Genomic DNA, 19,522 nt, shown 5'->3' with positions numbered 1-19,522 from the left:
AGTGAGAGTTCAGCCTTGGAATAGTCTTCACACCCTGCTTTCCCCTTTTCCACTCACACTGGCAGGAATTCCCAACTGTTTGGGAGTCTTGTCATTCCTGAGGATTATCATAATGATTGTTAATTATTGCCAGTTCCTGTTTCATAAAGAGAGAATTCAAATTACATTGCTAACCAGCTGCTCTAGTTGTCACAGCATCCCATCATTCCTCGAGTGGACATGCTGAGGGGTTTAAGGAATGACTGGTCAATAAATCCTTGATGTTCTGACTGCGACAGTCTTCACAGATCAACAAAGAACCATCCCACCCCACGTTTCATCCCATCAGCTGCAGTGATGTTGACGTTTTATTTTCTCACATTTTACATTTTAACATAAATCCAAATTGTGCAAATCCTACAGTAACAGAGTGAACATGTCACAGCATGTTTCACCATTAAACCCCTAGGATCACACAGTGAGTGGGGTTCACCGAATGTTGTGGGAAAGAGTAATCCACACTGCAATAAAAAAAACAAAAGAAAACAGGAAATGTTTGAAGACAGTTCATGTTTCCTTAGGCATTTGCCTCAGTGTCTGCTCTAACAGCAACAGGTAAGAGTTTCATCAAAGAAAGCCCGTCCAGCTCCTTGGGCCTGGTCTCAGGCTGTTTTCACCCTCCCACTCTGAGGAGACATTTTATCCAGGTGCAGTTTGAAGATTATTCTTCCCCATCTTCTCTGACAGGCTGCTCATGCCCATCAATCTGTCCCTGAATCGGCAGGGCATCTGCGAGTCCCCGTGATGCATCTTCCGAATCCCCACTTGCTCCAGTAGACAATAAAGTTGGGCTGGTATTACTGGAGTCAGAACTCAGCTCCAAAGTGGAGGACAGTGGCAACGAACCCTTTGGGATTGAATCAAAATCCTCGTCGTCATCTGCAACCAGGGAATTGTAGGTACCTATCCCCCAAAAACAGAATCATGTATCAGTAAGATCCGGTTACATGTTAACCCCGCCAATATACTTCAGTTATCGACCACTGCACTTTATACAAGGTATAACTCATCCAGCTCTAACTCATTCTATCCCCACCCAAGTCATTCCTACTTCCATCTTGCAACTCCAACATCTATTCCCCCCATTTCCCAGCTTTCCTCCATATCTGACTCCATCAGAGTTCTCTCCTACTCACCACTCAGTAAACACTGTTGGGGTCAAGAAACATTCCCTGGCAAGTCCAAGGGTGTTAACTCAGGCCCAACCATCCCATAGCACACTATCGCATACAATGCTGCTCAGGTTAATCAGATACATCACAAATGCAGCATTTCACAGCCTGTTGAATAACTGAAGAGAACTCTTTCAAGCTGATATCTTCAGGCATTGTTGGCCTTTCCTTCCTCTGGGTATGTGTTGTTTCCTCCATATCCCCAGCAATTCTCTACTTAATGTGGGCATTCCTCGAGCAGCAGGTCATATGCTGGCAAATTGCCCAGAATCACATGGAGTCTTACAACAAGCTTTCAGCACAGAAACATGCCATTTCATCTAACTAGTCCACACACTGCCTATGTTCCACAATACCCCCCCTTTCACCCTATTAGCATATTCTTCTAGTCCTAATAACATAATCGAAATAGGGGTTGCAAAAGGCTAGAGAATGACCTTTTCTCTCAAAGGGTTGTTGGAGAACAGTACAGGCTGACAAGAGAGCTGAGAATTATGGGCATGACAGAAAAGTAGTGTTAAGGTAATAACTAGATCATTCCTGATCTTATTGAATGGTGAAGGAGGTTCGAGGGCCTGAACAGCCTAACCCTGCTCTTATGTTTCAGTATTCCATCTCCCTTCTGACTTCAATATTGGAGTTATGATTGCAGTTTTCTCATCAACTGGGGCTCTTACACTGTCCCATTTTGCTTGTTTCTGACCATTATTTGCCAAGTTTCTCCCTTTAAGCGACCAACATTCACTTCAGATTCTTTCTTTTTATACATTTGTAGAAGCTTTAACTGACAGTTTTTATTCTCCTTTGCTCCAATTCTTCTTTTCTTTTTCAATGGAAAGTATCTGGAAAACAGTTTGTCTTTCACCATCAGAACAATTCTCAAGAAATACCAATAAAGGGAAAAACAATCCTTATTCTTGTTGTGGTTCTGTTCGCCGAGCTGGAAGTTTTTGCTGCAAACGTTTCGTTCCCTGGCTAGGGAACATCATCAGTGCTATTGGAGCCTCCTGTGAAGTGCTGCTTCGATGTTTCTTCCGGTATTTATAGTGGTTTGTTCTTGCCGCTTCCGGGTGTCAGTTTCAGCTGTAGTAGTTTGTATGTGGGGTCCAGGTCGATGTGTCTGTTGATGGATCTTCTTGCCGTTTCCGGGTGTCAGTTTCAGCTGTAGTGGTTTGTATATGGGGTCCAGGTCCATGTGTCTGTTAATGGAGTTTGTGGACGAATGCCATGCCTCTAGGAATTCCCTGGCTGTTCTCTGTCTGGCTTGTCCTATGATGGTAGTGTTTTCCCAGTCAAATTCATGTTCCTGGTTGTCTGAGTGTATGGCTACTAGGGATAGCTGGTCGTGTCGTTTTGTGGCTAGCTGATGTTCGTGGATGCGGATTGTTAGCTGTCTTCCTGTTTGTCCTATATAGTGTTTTGTGCAGTCCTTGCATGGTATTTTGTAGACTACGTTAGTTTGGCTCGTGCTGGCTATTGGGTCCTTTGTTCTAGTGAGTTGTTGTCTGAGTGTGGAAGTTGGCTTGTGGGCTGTTATGAGTCCTAAGGGTCGCAGTAGTCTGGCTGTCAGTTCTGAGACGCTCCTGACGTATGGTAGTGTGGCTAATCCTTTTGGTTGTGGCATGTCCTCGTTCCGTGGTCTATCTCTTAGGCATCTGGTGATAAAGTTGCGTGGGTATCCGTTTTTGGCGAATACCTTGTATAGGTGTTCCTCTTCCTCTTTTCGCAGTTCTGGTGTACTGCAGTGTATTGTGGCTCTTTTGAATAGTGTCCTGATGCAGCTTCGTTTGTGTGTGTTGGGGTGGTTACTTTCATAGTTTAGGACTTGGTCTGTGTGTGTTGGTTTCCTGTGTACCCTTGTGGTGAATTCTCCGTTGGGTGTTCTCTCTACTAACACGTCTAGGAATGGGAGTTGGCTATCCTATTCCTCTTCTCTCATGGATCGTATTCCTGTGAGTGTGGCGTTGATGATTCGGTGTGGTTTTTCTATGTCTGTGTTTTTGATGATTACAAAGGTGTCATCGACGTATCTGATCCAGAGTTTGGGTTGGATTTGTGGTAGGGCTGTATGTTCTAACCTTTGCATAACTGCCTCTGCTATGAGTCCCGAGATTGGTGATCCCATGGGTGTTCCGTTGATTTGTTCGTATATCTGATTGTTGAATGTAAAGTGTGTGGTGAGGCACAGGTCTAGTAGTTTAAGTATGCCGTCCTTGTTGATAGGTTCGGCCTCCTGTGTTCTGTTATGTATGTCCAGTAGGTTGGCTATTGTTTCTCTGGCTAGGGTTTTGTCAATTGATGTGAACAGTGCCGTCACGTCGAATGATACCATGGTTTCTTCTTTGACGGCACTGTTCACATCAATTGACAAAACCCTAGCCAGAGAAACAATAGCCAACCTACTGGACATACATAACAGAACACAGGAGGCCGAACCTATCAACAAGGACGGCATACTTAAACTACTGGACCTGTGCCTCACCACACACTTTACATTCAACAATCAGATATACGAACAAATCAACGGAACACCCATGGGATCACCAATCTCGGGACTCATAGCAGAGGCAGTTATGCAAAGGTTAGAACATACAGCCCTACCACAAATCCAACCCAAACTCTGGATCAGATACGTCGATGACACCTTTGTAATCATCAAAAACACAGACATAGAAAAAACACACCGAATCATCAACGCCACACTCACAGGAATACGATTCACGAGAGAAGAGGAAAAGGATAGCCAACTCCCATTCCTAGACGTGTTAGTAGAGAGAACACCCAACGGAGAATTCACCACAAGGGTACACAGGAAACCAACACACACAGACCAAGTCCTAAACTATGAAAGTAACCACCCCAACACACACAAACGAAGCTGCATCAGGACACTATTCAAAAGAGCCACAACACACTGCAGTACACCAGAACTGCGAAAAGAGGAAGAGGAACACCTATACAAGGTATTCGCCAAAAACGGATACCCACACAACTTCATCACCAGATGCCTAAGAGATAGACCACGGAACGAGGACATGCCACAACCAAAAGGATTAGCCACTCTACCATATGTCAGGAGCGTCTCAGAACTGACAGCCAGACTACTGCGACCCTTAGGACTCATAACAGCACACAAGCCAACATCCACGCTCAGACAACAACTCACTAGAACAAAGGACCCAATAGCCAGCACGAGCCAAATTAACGTAGTCTACAAAATACCATGCAAGGACTGCACAAAACACTATATAGGACAAACAGGAAGACAGCTAACAATCCGCATCCACGAACATCAGCTAGCCACAAAACGACACGACCAGCTATCCCTAGTAGCCATACATTCAGACAACCAGGAACATGAATTTGACTGGGAAAACACTACCATCATAGGACAAGCCAGACAGAGAACAGCCAGGGAATTCCTAGAGGCATGGCATTCATCCACAAACTCCATTAACAGACACATAGACCTGGACCCAATATACAAACCAGTACAGCTGAAACTGACACCCGGAAACGGCAAGAAGATCCATCAACAGACACATCAACCTGGACCCCACATACAAACTACTACAGCTGAAACTGACACCCGGAAGCGGCAAGAACAAACCACTATAAATACCGGAAGAAACATCAAAGCAGCGCTTCACACGAGGCTCCAATAGCACTGATGATGTTCCCTAGCCAGGGAACGAAACGTTTGCAGCAAAAACTTCCAGCTCGGCGAACAGAACCACAACAACGGACACCCGAGCTACAAATCTTCAACCAGACTTTAAATCCTTATTCTGTATGAGAAAACGTGTGCTGATTGATTGGACTCTGATTGGTAGGAATGTTGCCATGGAAAATGCAGCAGTTAATGATGGTTGACAGTTAACTGTCAAGTTTAACGGTTAGACTTCAAACCAGCTCAGTTGACTCTGCTTGGTCATTTCTTAGGACAATGTCCTAACCAGCAAATGGCTGTCATCTATTTGGTTGAGATTTTAAAAAATGTGTTATAATGTGGGCATGCCAGACAAAGCCAACATTCATTGCCCATTCCTAATTGCCCTTGAAACGTGTGGCTTATTGAACCATCTCAGAGGGCCATTATGAATCAACCAAACTGGTGTGGATTTTGAGTCACATGCAAGCCAGACCAACTAAGGACAGCAGATTTCTTTCTTTAAAAGGATATTAGTGAACCAGATGGGTTTTCATGACAATCACAATGGTTATATGGCCATCTTTAGGTAATCTAGATTTTAAAATATTATTGAATTCAAATTTCATCATGTTCCATGTTGGATTTGAACCAAGTCCCAGAACATTAGCCTGCTTTACTAATCCAGTGATATTACTATATACACCACTCCTTTTGGTCTGCACAGAACAGGGCCCTGTTTATTATTACATGTAGCTTCCTGTACATTCAAACATATCAATAATCCCTAAATTGGTTATCACTGTAATTCAGAGTCAGAGAAATGTACAGCACAATAACAGACCCTTCAGTCCAACTTGTCCAGGCTGACCAGATATCCTAATCTAATCTAGTCCCATTTGCCAGCACTTGGTCCATATCTCTCTAAACCCTTCCTATTCATATGCCCATCCAGATGCCTTTTATATGCTACAATTGTACACTTCCTCTGGCAGCTCATTCCATACACGCACCACTCTCTGCATGTTAACCCTTGGGTCCTTTTTAGATCGTTCCCCTCTCACCCTAAACCTATGCCCTCTAGCTCTGGACTCCCTCAACACAGGGAAAAGACTTTGTCTGCTTGTCCTATTGTCCTACCCATGCCCCTCATGATTTATAAACCTCTAGAAGTCAACACTCAGCCTCAGATGCTCAAGGGAAAACAGCCCCAACCTATTCAGTCTTTCCCTATAGCTCAAATCCACCTTCCCTAGCATCATTTAGAGATGCCGGTGTTGGACTGGGGTGTACAAAGCTAAAAATCACACAACATCAGGTTATAGTCCAACAGGTTTAATTGGAAGCACACTAGCTTTCGGAGCGATGCTTTTCATCAGGTGATTGTGGAGGGATCGATCGTAATACAGAATTTATAGCAAAAATTTGCAGTGTGATGTAACTGAAATTATACATTGAAAAACTGATTGTCTGTGAAGCCTTTCATCTGTTAGAATACAGTGATAGCTTCACTTCTTTCATGTAAACCACAAAACCTTTCTTTTTAAAGTTGCATTCTTGGGTTAGCTGCTAACAATGGTGATAGCTAGGCAATATATTGAAGGTGTTAGCCCCGTGTTCTCTGTCCATGACCTGATGTTTAGATTGATTCTCATCTAATAAGTGAGATAAAAGTTTTACATACATTCCTGCAGGTTTTGAGCAAAGTGCAATGTAACTCTGCAATACAAATTCACCACACACAATATGTATGTGCATGTGTGTGTCTGTCTGTCTCTGGGGTGGGGGCTGAGAGTGTGAGAATGTGTGTGTGTGTGTGTGTGTGTGTGTGTGTGTGTGTGTATTGTGCGTTCAGAGTGTTTTAAGTCTGCAAGGGGGTGCATGTGTGAGCGTGGGAGTGTGTGTGTGGGTGTCTGTGTGTACCTGTGTCCATGTGTATGTGAGTGTGTGTGTGTAGAAGTGTGTGTGTGTGTGTGTGTAGAAGTGTGTGTGTGTGTGTAGAAGTGTGTGTGTGTGTGTGTGTGTGTGTGAGAGTGAGAGAGAGAGAGAGAGTGTGTGTAGTGCAATGGTGATCACCTGTAATGTGAAATGAACCCAAGATCCCGGTTGAGGCTCTCCCTATGGGTACCTATGCTTACAATTCTGGTCTTAGTCTTGTGAATCTTTTTTGCACTTTTACAAGTGCTCCTATATATTTTTTCTTGGATAGACTAGCGTGATATAATTAAGGTTGTCTATAAGTTTAAAATAATTTCTCAGCTTTTCAATTGTATGCTTTGGTATTTTAAAAAAATTATTAGGTAGCGACATTACTTTTAATGATTCATGGCTTAGGTGAAGATAGCAAGGGCACAGGAGCTAAATTCAAAGAAGTAACTAAGACAGGTGGGAGAATGTGTTGTGAAGACGACATAATGAGTTTGCAGGTGGATACAGACGGGTGAAGCGAGTTAACAAAAGTCTGGCAGATGGAATATAATGGGGGAAGAATTAAGAAAGCAAAAATCACTTCATGGAGATTAAATTCTGAAATGCAGAGGAGTTAGATGTTCTAGTGCATGAGTCACAAAAGATTAGCGTGCAAGCACAGCACGGAATCAAGAAGGCTAATGAGAGGCTCTTTTATGATGACAGAAATTGAACATAAAAGTAGGGATGCTATGTTTCAGTTATACAGAGCATTGGGGAGACCACATCTTGAGCAACGCAGACAATGTCAGTCTCCTTATTCGAGGAAGAATGTAAAATGCACCGGAGCTGGTTCAGAGGGAGTTTATGAGACTAAATGCTGGAATGAAAACATTGACTTCTGAGGATAGGTTGGACAAAGTTAAAAATCACAACACCAGGTTCTAGTCCAACAGGTTTATTCAGAAGCACTAGCTTTTGAGGCACTGATCCCTTCTTTGTCCACCTAGCTAGAACACCACGTGACTTTACTTTCTCGATTAGATTACCATGGCGAACCTTATCAAACACCTTACTAAAGTCTATGTATATGACATCAACAGCCCTTCCTTCATCTATCAACTTGGTCACTTCCTCAAAGAGTCTGGTTGGGCAGGGCAATAAAGGGTTATTGAGGGTAGATAAGAATGTGGAATTTTAAAACACAAACAGGTCAGCCAATATCTTTCTGAATGGTGCAGCAGGCTTAAGGGGCTGAATGGTCTACTCCTGCTCCTATTTCATACGATCGCAAATATCTGCAGTTCCCTGATTCCTGTTACTCTCTGTACCATTTAGACTCCGAATTCCCAGGCAGTTTGCAATTTCCTTTTGCTTCCTACCACAAGGTACAGCCTCACACTTCTCTGTGTTGCAAGTCATTTGCCAATTACACAGGGTAAAGAGAAGGGCTGCAGATGCTGGAAACCAGAGTCTAAATTAGAGTGGTGCTGGAAAAGCACAGCAGGTCAGGCAGCATCAGGAATCCTGATGAAGGGTTTTTACCCGAAACATCGATTTTCCTGTTCCTTGGAATGCCTGACCTGCTGTGCTTTTCCAGCAACACTCTAATCTTGACATTTGCCAATTAAATATCCGTTCTATTTATTCATTAACATTTTTCTGAATTTTGCCACATTGTTCCCCCAGATTAACGTACAGGCAGAGAATTACAAATATCCATAACCCACTAATGAAAATATTTAGAAACATAGACACTGAGAGCAAGAGTTGGTCCTTTGGACCTTTGAGCCTGCTCCACCTTCAATAAGACATTGGCTGATCAGTTTGATTTCAAATTCCACATTCCAATCTCTCAAAGTAGAAGATTTCGGTGTCCTACCTGATAAAGGTCAATGGGCTTCTCTGACAAGTCTCATAGCTAGACAAACGACACTAATCTGAGAAAAATGTACATCCCACCTGAAGATACTTACTGCTGAATGCTTCTGGATGTTGTTTTGCAAGCTTGTCCTTCAGAATCCTAAAGGGAAAAACAAACGATCAAGTGATCAAGACTCTAGAAGCCACATTCAGAAATATTCTCCTTCGGTTAGACCTTTGTTGGTGCCAGTTGATAAGACTTTCTTCATCTCAGATTATCTGCATCCTCTTGTAACTTACACATGACAATACTGTGCATCAGGACACTCAGACATGGAAACCGTTTATACCTGACAAAAATATTGCATGCACATACAAACAGTGATATCATACAAACCTACTTACAATGTACTCTCCAACTTGAGACTTCATCTGGAGGACCGGGTGACCAAGACTCCGCTCAAGACACCAACTCCAAGTCCGGAGACATAGAACATAAAACAGTGCAGCACAGTACAGGTCCTTCAGCCCTTGATGTTGGGCCGACTTTTTATGATACTCTAAGATCAAACTAACCTACATATCCTTCATTTTACTACCCTCCATGAGCCTATCCAAGAGTCACTTAAATGTCCCTAATGTATCTGACTCTACTCCCACTGCTGGAAGTGCATTCTGTGCACCTACCACTCTGTGTAAAGAACTGACCTCTGACATCACCCCTAAACTTACCTTCAATTACATTAAAATTATGCTCCCTTGTTATAGCATTTCCACCCTGGGAAAATGTCTCTGGCTATCCACTCTATCTATGCCTCTCATTATCCTGTGCACCTCTATCAAGTCACATCTCATCCTTCCTCGCTCCAATGAGAAAAGCCCTAGCTCCCTCAACCTTTCTTCATAAGACATGCCCTCCAGTCCAGGCAGATCCTGGTAAATCTCCTCTGGACCCTCTCTGAAGCTTCCACATCCTTCCTGTAATGAGCCGACCAGAACTGAACACAATATTCCAACTGTGGTCTCATCATGGTTCTACACTGCTGCAACGTAACCTCGCGGCTCTTAAATTCAATCCCCCTGCTATCGAAAGACAACACACCATACGCCTTCTTAACAACTATCACCTTGGGTGGCAGCTTTGAGGGATCTATTGATGTGTACCCCAAGATCTCTCTGTTCCTCCACAATGCCAAGAATCCTGCCTTTAACCCTGTATTCTGCATTCAAATTCAACCTTTCAAAATGAATCACTTCACACTTTTCCAGGTTGAACTCCATCTGCCACTTCTCAGCCCAGCTCCGGATCCTGTCAATGTCCCGTTGCAATCTACAACAGCCCTCCATTTTATCCACAACTCCACCAAACTTCATGTCATCAGCAAACTTCCACTTCCTCAACCAAGTCATTTATAAAGGTCACAAAGAGCAGAGATCCCAGAACACCACTGGTTACTGAACACCAGGCTGAATATTTTCCATCTACCACCACCCTCTGTCTTCTATGGGCCAGTCAATTCTGTATCCAGACAGTCAGGTTTCCTATATCCCATGCCTCCTTACTTTCTGAATGAGCCTACCATGGGGAACCTTATCAAACGCCTTGCTAAATCCATAAATCACATCCACTCCTCTACTTTCATCAATGCGTTTTGTCACATCCTCAAAGAATTGAATAAGGCTTGTGAGGCATGACCTGCCCCTCACAAAGCCATGCTGACTATCTCTAATCAAACTATGCTTTTCCAAATAATCATGAATCCTGTCTCTCAGAATCCTCTCTAAAGATTTGTCCACTACTGACCTAAGACTGACTGGCCTGTAATTCTCAGGGTTATCCCTATTTCCTTTCTTGGACAAGGGAAAACATTAGTCATCCTCCAATCATCTGGTAGTACTCCAGTCGACAGTGAGGGTGCAAAGATCATCATCAAAAGTGCAGCAATCTCCTCCCTTGCTTCCCGCCGTTACCTTGGGTATATCCCTTCTGGCTCAGTGGACTTATCTATCCTCATGTTTTTCAAAATTTCCAGCTCATCCTCCTTAACATCAACCTGTTCGGGAGTATCAGCCTGTTTCACACTGTCCTCACAAATGAGAAGATCCCACTCACGAGTGAATATTAAAGCAAAGTTAGCAGGTTTTGAGAAGATTTGTAGCTCAAGTTGAGGTTCTGGATGTAGCTTTGCTCACTGGGCTGGAAGGTTAATTTCCAGACGTTGCGTCACCCTACTAGGTAACATCTTCAGTGAGTCAGGCAGCATCCGAGGAGCAGGAAAATTGATGCTCGAAGATACCTCCTCCTACTGCACCCTCGACCATGACCTCAGCCCCCATCACCAAACCATCATCTTCAGACCATACACAACCTCACCATCTCAGGAGATCTCCCATCCACAGCTTCCAACCTCATAGTCCGGAACCCCGCACCGCCCAATTCTACCTCCTTCCTAAGATCCACAAGCCTGACCACCCTGACTGACCCACTGTCTCAGCCTGCTCCTGCCCCACCGAACTCATCTCCACCTATCTCGATACTGTCCCTTCCCCCCACTAGTCCAGGAACTCCCCACATACGTTCGAGACACCATCCATGCCCTCCACCTCCTCCAAGACTCCCGTTTCCCCAGCCCCCAACACCTCTTCTTCACCATGGACATCCAATCCCTCTGTGCCTCCATGACCAGGGCCTCCAAGCCCTCCGTTTCTTCCTCTCCCGTCATCCCCAACAGTACCCTTCCACCGACACTCTCATTCGTTTGGCCGAACTGGTCCTCACCCTTAGCAATTTCTCCTTCGAATCCTCCCACTTCCTCCAGAGCAAAGGGGTAGCCATGGGCACCCGTATGGGCCCCAGCTATGCCTGTCTCTTTGTCGGCTAAGTAGAACAGCTCATCTTTCGTAGTTACACTGGCACCACTCCTCACCTCTTCCTCTGCTACATCGATGACTGCATCAGTGCCACCTCGTGCTCCCACAAAGAGCTTGAGCAGTTCATCAACTTCACCAACACATTCCACCCACACCTTAAGTTCACCTGGACCATCTCTGACTCCTCCCTCCCGTTCCTGGACCTCTCCATCTCCAACAATGACAACCAACTTGACACTGACTTCTTTTTAACAAACCCACCGACTCCCACAACTACCTGGATTACACCTCTTCCCACCCTACCTCCTGCAAAAATGTTATCCTGTATTCCCAATTCCTCTGCCTCCGCCGTATCTGCTCCCAGGAGGACCAGTTCCACCACAGATGGCCTCCTTCTTTCAAGACCGCAATTTCCATTCCCGAGTGGTTGAAGATGTCCTCCAATGCATCTCATTCATATCCCGCACCTCCGCCCTCAGACCCCACCCCTCCAACCATAACAAGGACAGACTCCCCTGGTCTTCACCTTCCACCCTACCAACCTTCGCATTAACCGCCTCATCCACCGACATTTCCACCATCTCCAAACAGACCCCACCACCAGGGATATATTTCTCTCCCCACCCTGCTCTCGTTCCTTGCCACACTAGCCTGTGGCACCAGTAGCAATCTTGAGATTACTACTCTGCTCATCCTGTCTTTTAACTTCAAACCTTCCCTATATTCATTTTTCACCAATATCAGACCCAGAGACATCAAGACAACGAGACTGGGCCTCCGGACAGAGTAGTTGAGCACTGACAGTCGGTGAGGAAAGGAATTGGGGAAAGTGGGGAACAAGGTCCATCTTTACCTGTCTTCAATTTTTTCACCCTGTATGATTGGTTCTTAACCTACTACAGGAAAGAAGCTAGCTGCTGGTAATTATTTAAGGTAGACAGGCAGGAGGCTGGAGGAACACAGCAAGCCAGGCAGCATCAGGAAGTGGAGAAGTCAATGTTTCAGGTGTATCCCTTCTTCAGGAGTGGGGGTGGGTGTTGAGGGGAGCTGCAGATAAAGGGGGTAATGGGGGTAGATGAGGTGAGGATAGGTGGAGACAGGTAGAGGGTACAACCTGATTGGTCAATGGGCGGAATGAATCCAGAAGGTGGCTGGGAGGAGTGGAAGGGAGAAGGAGGGGCTGGGAAGGGAGTCAGGGGATGGGAAGGGTGGTTATTTGAAATTAGAGACCTCATTATTGAATCCTCTGGGTTATAGGCTGCCCAGGCGGAAGATGAGATGTTGTTCCTCCAATTTGTGGTTTAATTCAATCTGGCAAGGGAGGAGGCCAAGGATGGTCATGTCAGAAAGGGAGTAGGAAGGGGAATTAAAGAGGGTGGTGACTGGGATGTCCGGTAGGCCCCTGCAGGCCTGCCTGTGATGCTCGGTGAAACGTTCCCTTAGTTTAAGTTTGGTCTCCCCAACGTAGAGTGTTTAAGGTTTATTTTACGCCTACCATTCAAAATAGTATAGGAACTGGTGATAAGGTTAACAAAACTAAACAATTGAGTAAATTAATTACATAATAATTAAAACACATTGGAGATGGCAGGTCAGGTGATGTGTCACAGCTATAGCATGAGGAAGCTCCTGGATGCTGGTGCAAACTTGGGCAAATACACCTGCAATCAGTGCTTGCAACTCAAGAAGCTTCAGTTGCTATGATCTGGAAGCTGAACTACAGACACGACACCACAATCCATCAGTGAGGGGAAAGTTTCCTAGATGCTTTGCGCAAGGAAGCAGTCACACTTCTTGGAATAGACCTTTTTGAATTAGTCAGTGCTTGGGGACAGGAGTGTGCAACTGCAAGGAAGGCAGATATGGTTCCTGGAGGGCAGAGGTGCAAGAGTCTCAGCCTTCACAATTGCCCAACAGATTTCAGGCCATGTCATGTTTGGGTGAAAGTGTATGCACATGATAGTATAGTTAAAAGGGTTAACACTGTTCTCTGCAGAAGGTTGCATTGCATGCACGGTGTCAAAATTTGGTAATTCAGAGCTTCAAAAAAAATAGACAGATGGAGGGGTGGAACCAATTCTCACAGTCCATGTCGGCAGGATGAAGGAGGAGGTTCTGAATAGCCAGTAGGAGGACCTCACTACCAGATTACACAGTAGACTCTCAAATGATAATATTGTGTACACCATTACCTGAGTGACATACAAACTGCAATACTGCAAATCAAATCAGAAAGGTGATTGCATGGCTCAAAGACTGGTATGGGAGAATTGGGCTCCATTTCACAAGCCAATGGTATTGGGAGGATGCCAATTGTCCTGTTGGGATTGTCCACACCTGATCTATACTGGGGCTCATATTGTAGTGAGCCATGTAACTGCAGAAGCCAAGAGGATTTAAAATAAATCGGTGGCAGATGGAATTTAACTCAGAAAACTGGAGGTGATGTACTTTGGAAGAAGTAACAAGACAAGGGAGTACTCAGTGAATGGCAGGACATCCGGAAGCTCAGAGGAACAGAGGGAGCTTGGAGTGCTTGTCCACAGTTCCCTGAAGGCAGCACACAGGTTAACAGGGTTGGAAAAAGAAATATGGGACACTTGTCTCTATCCATCATGGCAAAGTTTATAAAAGCAGGGAGGTTATTTTGGAGCTATACAAAACTCTGGTGAGGCCATGGCTGGCCATGTGCAGTTCTGGTTGGTCACTTCACTCTTGGAAGGATGTGATTGTACTGAAGAGAGCGCAAAGGAGATTCACCAGGATATTGCCAGAGGTGGAGCATTTTAGTGATGGGGAGAGGCTGGATAAGCTTCTTTACATTGGAGAAGTTGAGGCAGGCAGGCTGGGATCTAGTGGGGCTGCATAAGATTATGACAGGGTGGATAGGAAGCAACTGTTTCCCTTAGATGAGGAGTCAATAATGAGGGGGCATAACTTTAAGGTTTAGAGAGGATTTGAGGAAAAGCATTTTTTCACCAAGACAGTGATGAGGAATCTGGAAAGCACTGCCTGGTAGGGTAGATGAAGTGGGAAACCTCCCAATCTGTACAAAGGTACATGGCTACAAGGATGAGAATAGATTGGAGAAGTTAGGAGACAATGGCCCAGTGGTACTATTGCTGGACTATTAATCGAGAAACCCAGGAACGTACTGGGGACCTGGGTTCAAATCTCGCCATGGCAGTTGGGTTGAGAGTGGAAAAAGGTTTGAAACAATTATTAAATACGTTATAGAAAAAGTCTGAGATAATCAAACAGAGTCAACATGGTTTTGTGAAATGGAAATCATGTTTAACCAATTTATTGGAGTTCTTAGTGGAAGTAAAATGATGTACTGTAGATGTCCAGAAGGGATTGAATAAGGTACCACATCAATGGTTACTGAAGAAGATAAAGGCTTGTGGTATAGGGGTGGCATCGTGGATAGACAATTGGCTGGACAACAGGAAACAAAGTAGGCAAAAATTGGTCTCCTTTTGGTTGACAAGATGGAAGAAGTGGTGTGCCACAGGGATCAGTGCCAGGACCTCAACTATTACATAGAACGTTACAGTGCTGTACAGGCCCTTCGGCACTCGATGTGACACCAACTTGTAAAATTAATCTGATGCCCATCTAACCTATACCATTCCATTATTATTCATATGTATATCCAATGCCCATTTAAATGCCCTTAACGTCGGTGAGTCTACTACTGTTCCAGGCAGGCCGTTCCATGTCCCTACTTCTCTCTGAGTAAAGAGACTACCTAGATAAGTATCCTAAATCTATCAATATAAAGCTAAGTCCCCTAATGTTAGCCTTCACCATCCCTGTCCACATTATCTAACCTCCTGATTATCTTATATGTCTCAATAAGTCACCTCTCAACCTTCTTCTCTCCGACGAAAACAGCCTCAGTTCCCTCAGCCTTTCCTCGTAAGAGCTTCCCTCCATATCAGGCAATGACCTAGCACATCTCCTCTGAACCCTTTCCAAAGCTTCCATATCCTTCCTATAATGCGGTGACCAGAACTGTACACAATACTCCAGGAGTGGCCGAATCAGTGTCTTGTACAGCTGAAGCATGACATCATGGCTCCAAAACTCAATCCCCCTACCGATAAACGCCAACACACCACATGCCTTTTTAACAACCCGATCAACCTGGGTGGCAACTTTCAGGGATTTATGCACCTGGACAGAGATTTCTCTGTTCATCTATACGGCCAAGAATTTTACCATTAACCCAGTACTCTGCATTCCTGTTACTGCTTCTGAAGTGAACTACCTCACTTTTCTGCATTAAACTCCAGTTGCCACTTCTCAGCCCAGCTCTGCATCTATGTCTCTCTGAAACCTGCAACATTCTTCGGTATTATCCACAAATCTACTGACCTTAGCGTCATCTGCAAATTGACTAACTGACCCTTCTACACCCACAACCAAATCATTTATAAAAATGACAAATAGCAGTGGCCCCAAAACAGATCCTTGCGGCACACCACTGGTAACTGAGCTCCAGGATGAACACTTCCATCAACCACCACCCTGTCTTCTTTCAGCTCGCCAATTTCTGATCCAAACCACTAAATCACCTTCAATCCCAAAACTCTATTTTGTGCAATAGCCAACCATGTGGAACCTTATCAAACACCTTACTGAAGCCCATATACACCACATCAACCTCTTTACCTTCATCCACCTGTTTTGTCACCTTCTCAATAAGGTTAGAACTCAATAAAATTAGTTAGGCATGACCTACCCTTCACAAACTGTTAATTTATATCAATGACATGAATGAAGAGATAGAAGGCATTGTTGCTAAATTTGAAGACACAAAAATAGGTTTAAAAATTGTGAAGAGCATCTAAGGAGGTTACAAAATGATATAGATAGGTTAGGTGAGCGAGCAGAGAGCTGGTAAATGCAATATAATAGAAAAATGTGAAACTGACTATTTTGACACCATGGAGAAAGTGAGAACTGCAGATACTGGAGGTCAGAGTCGAGAGTATGGTGCTGGAAAAGCACAGCAGGTCAGGCAGCATCCGAGGAACAGGAGAATCGACATTTTGGGCATAACCTCTTCATCAGGAATGAGGCCACTATGTTATCTAAACAGAGAGAGATTGCAGAGTTCTGAAATTCTGAGTGACCCAATTGTTTTGAGTATGAATTGAAAAAGATTAGTTTGTAGGTACAGCAAGAAATCAGAATAATTAATAGAATGTTATTTTTTTATTGCAAGAGGAACCGAACACAAAAAAAGGGAGGTGATCCTTCAATTATACTGGGCATGAGTGAGAAGCATCTGGAGTACTGTGTACATTATTGGTCTCCGTATTTAAGGAAGGATATATGTGCTTTGATACTATGATAAGCCTCAAGATGAAAATTCTGCAACGATTTGATATTTGTATTTGCCTCAAGCACCTGCTCCCTCCAGTGGCACAATACCTCAATACAGGAGCTGAAAGAAATTCCTTAATGGCATGAGAATATTTTGGCAGAGAACAAGATTTCCTTTATTCCCATTTCAAACAATAAATCAAGACAAAATGAATATTCCTGATATATGTTAATGAGCTTGGGATCAGGGTACATATTTCAAACGTTGCAGATGATACAAAACTTGGAACATTGTGAACTGTGTGGAGGGCAGTGTAGAGTTTCAGAAAAATAAACAGGTGAAATGAGCAGAGAAATGTCAGATTCTGGATCAGTGGTGCTGGAAGAGCACAGCAGGTCAGGCAGCATCCAACATGCAGCGAAATCGACGTTTCGGGCAAAAGCCCTTCATCAGGAATAAAGGCAGTGAGCCTGACGCGTGGAGAGATAAGCGAGAGGAGGGTGGGGGTGGGGAGCCTCCGAGCTTACTTTCACAATCAGGACTCCTGCCCACCTTCCGAGGACCCCTTCACCCACCTCCAACACACTGCATCCACCTGGACACCCCGCGCTGGCCTATTACCTGCCCTCGACCTCTTCATTTCCAACTGCCGCCGGGACATTAACCGCCTCAACCTGTCTCCCCCCCTCCCCCACTCTAACCTCTCACTCTCATGACGCGTAGCCCTCCAATCCCTCTGCTCCAATCCCAACCTCACCATCAAGCCAGCGGATAAAGGAGGCGCAGTGGTAGTCTGGCGCACTGACCTCTACACCGCTGAAGCCAAACGCCAACTCAAGGACACCTCTTCCTACTGCCCCCTCGACCATGACCCCACCCCCCATCACCAAACCATCATCTCCCAGACCATACAGAAGCTCATCACCTCAGGAGATCTCCCACCCACAGCTTCCAACCTCATAGTCCGGGAACCCCGCACTGCCCGGTTCTACCTCCTTCCCAAGATCCACAAGCCTGACCACCCTGGCCGATCCATTGTCTCAGCATGCTCCTGCCCCACTGAACTCATCTCTACCTACCTCAACACTGCCCTATCCCCCTAGTCCAGGAACTCCCCACATACGTTCGAGACACCACCCACGCCCTCCACCTCCTCCAAGACTTCCGTTTCCCCGGCCCCCAACGCCTCATCTTCACCATGGATATCCAATCCCTCTACACCTCCATCCACCATGACCAGGGCCTCTAAGCCCTCTGCTTTTTCCTCTCCAGACGTCCCCAACAGTACCCTTCCACCGACACTCTCATTCGTTTGGCCGAACTGGTCCTCACCCTTAACAATTTCTCCTTTGAATCCTCCCACTTCCTCCAGACCAAAGGGGTAGCCATGGGCACACGTATGGGCCCCAGCTATGCCTGTCTCTTTGTTGGCTACGGAGAACAGTTGATCTTCCGTAATTACACCGGCACCACTCCCCACCTCTTCCTCCGCTACATTGATGACTGCATTGGCGCCACCTCATGCTCCCGCGAGGAGGTTGAGCAATTCATCAACGTCACCAACACATTCCACCCTGACCTTAAATTTACCTGGACCATCTCTGACACCTCCCTCCCCTTCCTGGACCTCTCCATCTCCATTAATGACGACCGACTTGACACTGACATTTTTTTTTACAAACCCACCGACTCCCACAGCTACCTGGATTATACCTCTTCCCATCCTACCTCTTGCAAAAAATGCCATCCCGTATTCCCAATTCCTCTGCCTCCACCGTATCTGCTCCCAGGAGGACCAGTTCCACCACAGAACACACCAGATGGCTTCCTTCTTTAGAGACCGCAATTTCCCTTCCCACATGGTTAAAGATGCCCTCCAATGCATCTCATCCACATCCCCACCTCCGCCCTCAGACCCCACCCCTCCAACTGTAACAAGGACAGAACGCCCCTGGTGCTCACCTTCCACCCTACCAACCTTCGCATAAACCAAGTCATCCGCCAACACTTCCGCCACCTCCAAAAAGACCCCACCACCAGGGATATATTTCCCTCCCCACCCCTTTCCGCCTTCCACAAAGACCGTTCCCTCCGTGACTACCTGGTCAGGTCCATGCCCCCCTACGACCCACCCTCCCATCCTGGCACTTTCCCCTGCCACCGCAGGAACTGTAAACCCTGTGCCCACACCTCCTCCCTCACCTCTATCCAAGGCCCTAAAGGAGCCTTCCACATCCAAAGTTTTACCTGCACATCCACTAATATCATTTATTGTATCCGTTGCTCCCGATGCGGTCTCCTCTACATTGGGGAGACTGGGCGCCTCCTAGCAGAGTGCTTTAGGTAACATGTTCGAGACACCCGCACCAATCAACCACACCGCCCTGTGGCCCAACATTTCAACTCCCCCTCCCACTCTGCCAAGGACATGGAAGCCCTGGGCCTCCTTCACCGCCGCTCCCTCACCACCAGACACCTGGAGGAAGAACGCCTCATCTTCCGCTTCGGAACACTTCAACCCCAGGGCATCAATGTGGACTTCAACAGCTTCCTCAATTCCCCTTCACCCACCTCATCCGAGTTCCAAACTTCCGGCTCAGCACTGTCCCCATGACTTGTCCTGACCTGCCTAGCTCCTTTTCCACCTATCCACTCCACCCTCTCCTCCCTGACCTATCACCTTCA

At 45.5% G+C, this 19,522-nt stretch overlaps 1 protein-coding gene across 1 annotated transcript in view; it reads right to left on the bottom strand.

Annotated features, from left to right (window-relative positions):
- Positions 1–334: 334 nt before the first annotated feature.
- The window catches only part of kxd1 (KxDL motif containing 1), a 93,700-nt gene continuing 74,512 nt past the window's right edge, over positions 335–19,522 (bottom strand). Inside the window, exons 4-5 of the mRNA XM_060846542.1 lie at positions 8,745–8,791; positions 335–942 (exon numbers count right to left, since the gene is read on the bottom strand). Coding sequence (XP_060702525.1) covers positions 701–942; positions 8,745–8,791 — 289 coding nt within the window. The 3' untranslated portion in view covers positions 335–700. The remainder of the gene's footprint in view (positions 943–8,744; positions 8,792–19,522) is intronic.

Source organism: Hemiscyllium ocellatum, chromosome 28 (assembly GCF_020745735.1).
Source record: "Hemiscyllium ocellatum isolate sHemOce1 chromosome 28, sHemOce1.pat.X.cur, whole genome shotgun sequence".
NCBI lineage: Eukaryota > Metazoa > Chordata > Chondrichthyes > Orectolobiformes > Hemiscylliidae > Hemiscyllium > Hemiscyllium ocellatum.
The sequence above is the reverse complement of the archived record's forward strand: the minus strand, read 5'-3'. Positions and strand labels throughout refer to the sequence as shown.